Here is a 10465-nt window from a genome sequence, read left to right on the forward strand (position 1 = left end):
GAGACCAACAATGGTGGAATTCTGATCATTTACCTCGACAGCTGAAACAAAGTAATATTGACCGTATAATAAACGAAAATTAGGTGGCAAATATGAGTTAGCAAGATTGCTTTCCTACTCTTGACTAATCACGTGACAAGCATGTGAATCCTGAAAGAAGCCATCCTGGTAGTCACGTGACAAGAACGCTCTTGCCTGTTGGGATAGCCCTGATAATCACGGGAATAATAGCACACATACCTGTAGGGTGGTTCTGGTGGTCACGTGACTAGCACACGTACCTATGGGGGTGGTACTGATGATCACGTGAATAGCACACGTACCTGTGGGGGTGGTCCTGATGTAGACCGTGTCACGCCTCGTGTCTCCCTCACCGACAAGGTGACCTCTACCTCGTACAGAGTGTCAGGCTCAAGATCATCCAACACGCATGATAGCGAGGCTGGATTACTGAAACCTGAGGACGTCACCCAGTCACGTGACGCTCCAGCTAGAGGTCTAGCGCGCATCGTGCACTGCGCATTACTATAAGGCCTTGACCACGTGACTTTGATTCTTTGATGGGTAGGATTGACGTCATCAAACTTTGGCAACTGTGGAGTTTTCACTAGAAAGCCCATAAATAAGCTTATAAATTAGCCTTATGTATGATAAAGGTAACAAGAAACCGAAAAAACTGATGCTGCAGTGATGACAATGCTGGGGAATATAGTGACAACAAATGGTAACGACGATGACGACGATCTTCTTACCTTGCTGCATTTTAACACTCGTCGGTTCAATCGTTAAGTTGTATCTCGGCGCATTTTGTAGCAAGCCATTCTTGAGAGATGCAAATGGATCTGAGACGTGTCAGGGTTACGTACACGATTAGACTACCGGGTCTGTAAGGGAAAAGAAAAGACCAGTCTGTGAATTATTCTACATTGAATAAGCATATTTACATGTTGTTGAGGTTCTTACCCATAGATCAAAGAAACCTTAGTCATACAAGTGGCATCGACGCTCTCTTGTACCTTCAAAATGTTGAGAGAGGTTAAAAGGTCTAGTACATCTTTCAAACAGCAACTGATTATTCAGTTTACCAGTTTTTCGATGCTTGTTTTCATTTGATCGCTAGGTGGGTGTTTGCCGTTATTTATCCGGAAACTTCCATTTCTTTTCTGCCCAGAGGCCGCGGCGACTAAAAACACGAAACGGTTAGTTTTTATGCTTTCGGCGAAGGACGTGACAGAATAGATTTGGCAACGCCCCAGTACTTACCCACAGTGAATTGTTGCCGAGATCCAGTGAAACCTTCCGCGTGACATGTCACCTCAGCTTCGTCTAGACTTGCTAATTCTACTTCGTAAGTGACTTTTCTTCCAGTTTTGTTAGTCAGTTTTGATAGTAACGTTTTTCCTTCTGTCACACAGATCATGTCAGGGGGAGGGGTCTTGTTTGTTTCTATGGTGATAATGACAGCTGGTGACGTTATACATTTGAGTGAATACCTCTCCATATCTACAACTGGTGATGAAAAAATGGACAAATGAATGACAACTACGTAAGCACAAACTCCTAAAAAGTAACACATCTTTATTTGACTACATGTTTGTTTGAGATGCTAATTCGAAACTCGAAATCTAAATAAAAAAATGATTTGAAATCTAGTCATATTAACAATGCTAAATAAAAAAAAGCTACTTACAGTAAACAGCAATATCCGTTGATGCTGAACCACATCCTTCAATCACAGTACAGTTATACACTCCCCCTTGATCTCTGCTTATGGAGGGGAACGTGAGCTTTGGGCCCTTCCCTTGAGGGACGCTATCTTTGATCCAGTTGATACTTGACAGATCAACAGCACTAGCAGAGCACGTCATCTGCACGTACGAGCCCTCGCTTGTTGTGATGGTACGCGCAGGCGCAATGGATACGGACGAATAAAATTCTGAGTATGAAATAAAGAATGATGTCAAAAAAAGAAATCCACCCGCATGTGATAAATATTCACGGAATATCCGTTATTTAGTCTAGTGGTAGCAAAAACAAGCTGTAATACCCACTGATCTTTACAGTCGAGATTGTATTTTCACTTCCACGAAGAATCCATAATCTTTGTCGTTTTAAAATTTCACTTTTGGGGCTGTTTGATTGTTTGGTTTGATTGACTATACGTGCTATTCCCCAAACGATACAGGATTTTTAGTTATTTCTGGGCGGTCAAGTGTAAGACAACAAAATCGACTGTAACAAGAAAACGCCGCTCCAGGCTCATTTTCGATCATGAATAATCACTTCGATAGTCGGGTGCATTTGAATTTATAAGAAGAAGAAAGGATGTACCTTGCACAATTGTTGTAGCAGTGGTATTTTGTCCAGCTACAACAGTGTTGTTTGGAATACAAGTAAACAACTGTTCGCCCAGAGTGTCAAGTAAAATGTCTTTAAAGACTCCGTCCATTCTACTTGACGAGTGACGGTTGTTAAGATACAGCGAGTACTGGATGACGCGCGGATTCCCTGTCGCCGAACAGTTGAAAGAAATAGTGGAGCCACGACAGTATGAGCTCGCCAGTGGATAAAGACGTGTGTTTTTGGTTTGCCTAAAGAAAATACAATTATTAATTACTTGTCTAAAAAATTAAGAGATGAGCACCATTTACAGTAATCTTACAATTGACAATATTCAGATAATAAGATAATAAGATGCAGTTGCTCGTCTTTGTAGCCCATGCCCACCGGCATTTTTGAAATTTCATGATTAAGGTATCGATTGGTCGACTTGCACAATCAGGACAATTAATCCATAAGACATTATGGGGATCAAGTTTACCCTGAATACAAATTTTTGTGACACTGTGTTCTCATCAATTCACAAGATTTGTTTCATAATTTTCAAAATCGATGCGTTGAGAGGATAGCGGAATTAGGTATTGTTCTTATAAAAAAGCTACCGATCAACATAGCGGGAACTTCGATGTTAACACTAATGTCAATTCATTATGCTTACATCTCACTGCAAGTGTCGCACCCCTGGTGTGGTTCCGTTCACATCCGTCAGTAGCCACGCACGTGTAGACCCTGACATGTCGCGGTGCACCATGGGAATGGTGTAGGACGGTCCGTGTGCTACGATGTGCCCCTGAGGGCTGATCCATGTGAAGGTTGGTGGAGGAGTACCATCAGCTGAACACGTCAGGTTCACTTGGTCATGCTCGGTCACGGTAGGGCTTGATGGGGTTATATTAACACTGCTGGGTGGAACTGGAAATAACAACAATAATTTATTTTAAAAATATATATTTATTTGTTGTAGCACAGCTGCTTATGAGAAAAGTGAAGGCACAATAAGAAAGGTTATATTATTTTCTTTGACATAGTTAAAGTTTCACCTCGGGCGAAGCACAAACACCTGCTATTGAATTAACACTCCCGGTAAAAAATAGTCATTTAGTGTCCCTTTCTAATAATTGTATCCCACACATGGGAGTTTCCAAAGACCTGGCGAGGGGGTATGGAAATTGTCTTGGTGTCCGGTAAAGGCCGCGAGTTGCGCTTACGACAATATACAATACGATTTTTCCGCTCAACGACATCTCAAATTTCTCATGAATCAGATACAAATGCCTTTGCCGCTAGTCTTAAGCTGTTTTCTTCTTTACGATATTTTCTATTTGCATCTGCAATGTATGCTTTTTGTAAGATATAGTATTTCTCATATTAGGAGTTGCCAATGATGATTGTTGTAGTATGTTTTTAAAACATCTCATCTTACGATTTCTTCGTGTTGTAACCAAGGGTCGCAGCGAAGTCAGGGGCTTTATTAACACCTTTCAATTAGATTTGACCATAGAAAATAGAAAATTGAGAATTTTTGACGTAGTGGTTAAAGAAAGCACAATTATTGTATACCGTATGATGATCTAATAAACGCTGATCTGATCAAATAGGTATATCAGTATAATATCTAACATATTCCCCACGGTCCTTCGTATGTATTGCCTTATTTAGTCATTAATGCCCCTATTTAGAAAAACTTTAAGTTTCCCGCTCCCTGATCGCATTATGCGTGTCAATTTGAGACTCGCGGCAAAAATTCGCTATCGCTTGATCAAATATTTATCTGTTTTTGTTTTTAAAACAAAAGGTTTTTTTTTTATTTTGCTTATTAAAAGCTTCATAGAAAGGAAAGACTTGTTGTTCTTTATACAGAAAATGAAATATTTGCTTTCAAGAATTATACAATTATATGAATGGAATTAAATTGATCAATTAATTGCGCAAAGAAGAACAGATTTGAGATCAGAAGCCAACAAATAGCGCAGTGAAGTTAGACACCTCAGTCACCCCCCCCCCCCCCCCCCCCACTCACACCCCCCAAATATTTATCTCACTAATCAAGAAAAGCCCTAGACCCAGGCATAAAAGATTGGCCGAGTGGGTATGAAGGTCACCAAGGAAGTTGTAGGGATGACGCAGGCATGGCGCATTCGAATCGTGTCAAATCGGCCTAAATGCAGGTGCCTAGAAGCGAGGCATCCTTGCGAACCCAGTGCGTCGAGGTAAGCGTAACGATGCGCTTCTCTACCGCCCCCTCCGCCGGCCTTGTTTTGCCTCCTTACGCTGACCTCCACTCCCTGAGTGCCCGAGCATGGAAGCAAGTTTTCACTGTATCATCTAGCCTCGTTGCCAGGCTACAACCTGTCAGCTCTATTGATTCTGAAATGGCGGGCGTTCTTGGAGCTTTCCCCCAGACAGCAAGCGGGAAATCAAAAGGTGACGTCATAAAAATAAGTGGTCGCGCAGCCTATCATCTATTATGTTCAAAATTTAAACATCGCAACTTCCACCCCCAGTGATAGTGCTAACTAACCGAGGGCCATATTTTAAAGAACTGAATATTCGGAATTTCTTTCCTTGCCCACGAAATCTCTTTCCGTGCCCACGGAAAAAAAATTCCATGAGCATACGGAAAAAAATTCCGTGAGCACGGCAAAAAAGTGCGGAAAGGTGTGCGCTTTCCCTTCAAATCCCGAGCCAGGGCACAAGAATCGTAAATCGAGAGGCAGAGTATTGTTATCGACTATAGCTTATGCATATGACAGATGTTAAAAATTTTTCCGGGTTCCTGCCTTATCGAATTTGTGTCACAAGTGAGTTAAAGTTGTTCTCCTATGATTCCAGTCTTCTAGGATAAGGACACTTAACCGGAGGTCCCGTCTCTTCAAGCTGCACTACATTAACCTGAACCGAGGGAACGTAAAAGAACCACTGGGGACGCAATAAACCCTCTGGCAGTGACCACCCCCAGTGACAGTGCTAACCGAGGGCCATATGTTAAAGAACTGAATATTCGGTTAAATATGCTACCCTCGATAAACAAAGATTGCAAAGACAAATATTACAAAGATTGATTTGGATTGTGCGCCAAAATGTTTGTATATACAAAAGAACTTATTCTGGTTCTCATGTTATTGATCAAATATAACTTGTTGCCATGGAAACATAAGCTAGATCGCTAGGTCTTATTGTTAGCACGGCGACTCGAAAGTCGACATTGCGATATACTTGAAATACAGCAAATGAAATACAGCAAATGCTTCTTGCATTTGGTCGCCTTCGACAGGCAAGCACAAAGCCCTGATTGAGAACATCCAATGTCGAGCATCCAAGTTTATTTTGAACTATCCTGCCGATGTTTTATACACAGAAAAGGCTGAAAACTCTTAAGCTCCTCCCATTAGAATATCGAAGAGACATAACCGATCTAGTTCTGTTATTTAAAATAAAAAAATGGTGATGTGAGCATTAGTTTAGCTAGCCTTCTTTCTCCAGCCACGTCCCGTTACAATACTCGAAATTATCATCCTAACAATTACCGCCTTTTTTCCACTCACAACCAAAATTATTACAGGAATTCGTATTTCCCTAGTACTGTCAAACTTTGGAATAGTCTTCCTTCACTTATGAAATCTTGCACTACGCTTTCGTCTTTCAGAAATCAGCTGACAACTCACTATTTAGAGAAACTTGCTTTTTACCAACCTCCATAATTTCATAGAGCTTAAATTTATGTAATTCAATTTTTATTTTCTTTTTAGAATTTTTATTGTTTGTAATTTGTTGGAAAAGAATTTCAATTGGGGCTTACGCCCTGTTTTCTTTTCCCGTCAGATTGTTTCTTATTTTCTTTATTTTGTTTATTTTCTATTGTAAACCGTAGTATTTTTGTGTGACAAAGCCAATAAACTAAACTAAACTAAACTACAGCCTTTACTTCTTAAGTAAGAGTATTCTTGCATCGAAACATCAAAATAGGTACGGGTACGGAAAGAAATTCCGTGAGCACGGAAAACCATAGTGTACGTTTTCTCATGGAGGGTCACCTATAAAAACTCTGTTTTTCAATACAGTATTCTATTACTACATTCGGCCAGTTTAATTTCATGCCTTAAATATTGTACCGGCCACTTGTAATAAAAGAATACTGGCCGTTTTAAAATGAAAGCACAAAGGGTTTTTTTTTGTAACAAAAAGAAAGCGCACGTTGATGTGCACGAGCTCTTATGGTATTGTACAAATCAGGCTTGACCCTCGTCTTTGCGCCCCCCTGACTGATGTGTGCGTTTCCAACACGCTCTCGATTTGCATACCGCTACGTGGCGTGAAACTGACAACACTCGCCAGCACGAAAACACAACCCGAGAAAGTCCCTCACTTTCAAAAATCCCCCTGCCTAAACAAAGTGCTTCTATGTAGCCAAGTCGTCAGTCTCAAATAAGTGCAAAATATGTTGTTTACTTTTTATGTGCTACTACATTATTGCGTGTTAATACAAATACAATTGTTAAATGTGTGCGCTGTCCATACATTGGGTCGTCTTTGGTAAAAATCTAGAAAAATTGCATAAACATTGAAGGTTAGGTGAGAAGTTTAAAATTGATAACGCCATCTGTTTATGATCTGTAAGCCCGGGCTTAAGACGAAAAAAATAAATTTATAAGCCGATTTCAGTGCATCGCGATGCCGCGTTATCAAAACACAATTTGTTCGGGGCTATTCTGTTCCGTCCAGTAAAAACTTTTTTTCCAGTAAGGCCTTTTCGACGCTGAGATTGTTAGGTGGGAGTCTAAGTGGTCGCAGGCTGCACAGAAACCGTCAACCCTGCAAGACATGTTGACTGCTACCAACACAGAGTTACATATATATCCCGACGTCACGGCCATCATCCCCATCCTTTTGACGATGCTTGTATCGACAGCCACACCTGAACGGTCCTTTAGCTGGTCCTGACCTTGCGGTCAGAGAGACTTCCGGGGCTTGCTCTGCTTCACTATTACAGGGACAGGGAAATAAACATTGACCAGGTTGTCAAGGAGTTCTCCTCAAGAAAACCTCGCCGATTGGCATTTGAATAAGTTGACACATAACTAGAAGCGTTATATATCATAAGATTGTGTATGAAAAAGCAGTGTTATATCCATATATTACATCCTACTTGTAATCTTCAGGGCCGAAGCAGGGGGGGCGCACTTGGGGCACGTCCCCCCCCCCCACCATATTTTCAAAAATTATATGGAAATGACCAGTAGGGGCGTGGCTGTGCCCCCCATATTTTCTTAATGTCTCTGTATCTGTCCTCCAATAATTTGAGGTCTGCTACGGCGCTATACTAAATTCGATTTTATCAGTACAGTTTTTAAAACTTCAATACACTTTTTTTATAAGAATCTTTTTATAAGAAGGCTGGGATTTCGCCAAATTTCAAAAACATGAAAAGAACCGCCGGGGCTCAGAGAGCAGCAAAAATTTTTTTTTTTATTAGAGTGATCGCTATGAAAATGAAGGATCAAATTGTGTTCCTACTAGCGACTTGAAATACTATTGTTATTGATCATTCATGTAGTTCTATTTTTACTCAGCTGGTGTTGCATGATTTCACGTCACTGAAATTTAATACCATCGATAAGAACGTTTTCATCCTTAAAATGCTCCAAAAATAAGAACGGCTCAGCCTCAACTGAAAATTAGACGTTCTTATAAAAAAGGGTAGTCACGGAAAACAGCACTTATACATTCTTGTAATGCTTTCCCAAGGTTAATGAGCTAGTGATGGTCATTTTATTATGTTCTAGGGTATATCGTAACAAAAGTTTAATAAACCGACAATCGTTCCGTATTTTCGCTCAAAATAGTTTCTTCCCTACGCATCCCTCCCACCCCCCCCCCCCCCCCCCAGATTTTGAAATTTGAATAGCGGGCTTAACATGAAAAATGGCCTAGATACGCCCCTGCAACTGCAACCAAGTTGTGTGGAAACATTGCAAAGAAGCGCTGTTCCACGTCTCTGACGTCTCGGTTTTTGCAGAAAAAAAGACTGCAGCCATCCGTAGCGTCGGTTTTTTTTACGAAAATGAGAGATTGCATGACGTTGACCTCTTTGTTGACTCGAGGAGCAGAATGTATACAGCTTAATCATTTCTTTAAAATACCAGGAGGCTCTTTCACGTCGTATTTGATGATAGTGAGTGTCCAAAGCGGAAAATACGGTAAAACTCTTGAAATCCACGCAACGCCATCTCACCTTATCTACTCACTCACGGAATCAACGAACTCCGGCTTATACAAAATATCATGTCTGTGTTACCTCTGACTTAAGGCACTTTTCTTACCCTGCACTTTGACACTGTAGCTGTATGGTTCCAAATCCATCCTTGCTGTTGTTAACCTTCAGTGTAAACACCACATCATACACGGGAGATGAACCCGAGTACGATAACGACATTACTCGATCACTGAACGCTGGCTCTTTCCCTGAAATCGTTCCATACATCTGGACCGGTGATCCACCCGCCTTTACATGCTGTTGCCAGATAGACACAGCTCCGATCTCTTCCCCCGAGTTCAGAGTCACTCGCCATGTTAGTGTGGCGTTCTCGCCATCGTCGAAGCAGACGGACGTGTTGTACTGCCACTGCCATGTAGTAAGTGATGCATCTGGCGAATCAGAAAATGTGGATATTTTACTTGAACCAACTATCCCATAAAAAAGGCAATGGTCTGTGGGGTCGTTGCCTTATTTGTGTTGTACTGCCACGGCCATGTACCGATTAAAGAAAGGCGATGGACGGAATCCTAAAAATTGCAATTCTGACAACACATGACAGGCGATGTGCAAATGGAGTTTGATTTACCTGTTGAAGTTATAATTAGGCACAGCAAGGCACCAACAAGGAATACGAGATGAATTGAACCCATCGAAGAAGATCGCTCCTGGGCTCAACAGGGAGTAAACACTGTAGTTAAAATGTTTTGCATATTTTGACATATCTTACAATTAGGGGGTCGCTTGAATGCCCTTATGAGACGAATAGGAGTAGATGAGCCAGCCAAGCATGCTTATATATACAAAAATGGCTTACAGTAGGATCAAAAACAGATCAAGCCACGAGGGTAAATCTAGAAATTATTCTAAATTACTATAAAATATCCTGATTCCTCTTCGCCTGATTTACTCTACTTTGTCAGTGTATATTTTTGCCATCTTTCAAGATGACATATTATAGTCTTATGTTTATTGTAGTGTATTATTCGTATCATAAAATAAAAATAAGTAAAAATAAGTAAACTAATATACAATGACAAGTGCTACAAAGTATAAGTGACCAATTACTTGGTCAAATATCGTAATACAGCACACACATTAGATATAAACAACCTCCATCTGGAGATTTCTACAAACGTTTACCTTTAACAAGGTATCCTCTTTTTGCTCGGCAAGGACTGCAGTGAAAATGCAAGATTTACCATTAATTTAACCTCCCTCATTCGCAGGAATTTAACGAAATTATTCCGGGGCTCATTCCGGAGGGTTACCTTCACATCGAGGATGCTCCACCTCGCGAATCATTGTGTGCCCTGATTGGACCAGACGGACTTTGCCGCACCCCTCACCAGATCAACAGATGGGGGGGGGGGGGGGGGGGGGGGGAGGGAGAATCTCTTAGTTATGCAAATAATAGTTTAGACGGGGGTATTGTAGTCACTGAAATAATTAGGACGTTTATGGTTGACGCTAATCCTTTTGGCATCTTGATGTGTCCAGCGAATTATTAGCATTAGCTAAAGTACCGTCCAGGAAGGTCTTTTCAATCGTGTGAGAAGCTAACACGACATGGATATGAGGGCTGCATAGATACTCGGTTAATTGAAACATAATTGACAACTTACCACAAAAAATCACTTTTCTTCGTCATTCTCATATTGGAGCAACTGCAGAATACCCGTCCACAAGTTAACACGAGTTAACAATGAGACTTCACACCTCGATTTCTATAGAACGAGGCAGTAAATACAAGGAAAATGCAAATAAGTGGACGGGTATTCTGCAGTTTAACCCCCATATTTATTTGTGCGTCCTTACCACTATTCTAGTCATTCCAACCCTTTTTCCCTCCCTGTCTTCTCCTCCCTCCTC

General features: G+C 41.0%; 1 protein-coding gene across 2 annotated transcripts; it reads right to left on the minus strand.

Annotated features, from left to right (window-relative positions):
* Nucleotides 1-556: 556 nt before the first annotated feature.
* On the minus strand, nucleotides 557-9812 carry LOC116621532 (CD166 antigen). 2 transcript variants are annotated; one of them, XM_048733132.1, is made up of 10 exons: nucleotides 9737-9812; nucleotides 8661-8985; nucleotides 2999-3252; nucleotides 2332-2591; nucleotides 1691-1936; nucleotides 1264-1509; nucleotides 1086-1183; nucleotides 964-1016; nucleotides 753-884; nucleotides 557-607 (listed from the first exon to the last, which is right to left on the minus strand). In XM_048733132.1, coding segments are annotated over exons 3-9 (1011 nt in total). In that variant the 5' UTR covers nucleotides 3001-3252; nucleotides 8661-8985; nucleotides 9737-9812; the 3' UTR covers nucleotides 557-607; nucleotides 753-778. The 2 variants fall into 2 exon arrangements, with proteins under 2 accessions (XP_048589089.1, XP_032243254.1); XM_032387363.2 differs by lacking the exon at nucleotides 9737-9812 and adding an exon at nucleotides 9183-9299.
* Nucleotides 9813-10465: the final 653 nt, after the last annotated feature.

This window comes from Nematostella vectensis, chromosome 9 (assembly GCF_932526225.1).
Source record: "Nematostella vectensis chromosome 9, jaNemVect1.1, whole genome shotgun sequence".
NCBI lineage: Eukaryota > Metazoa > Cnidaria > Anthozoa > Actiniaria > Edwardsiidae > Nematostella > Nematostella vectensis.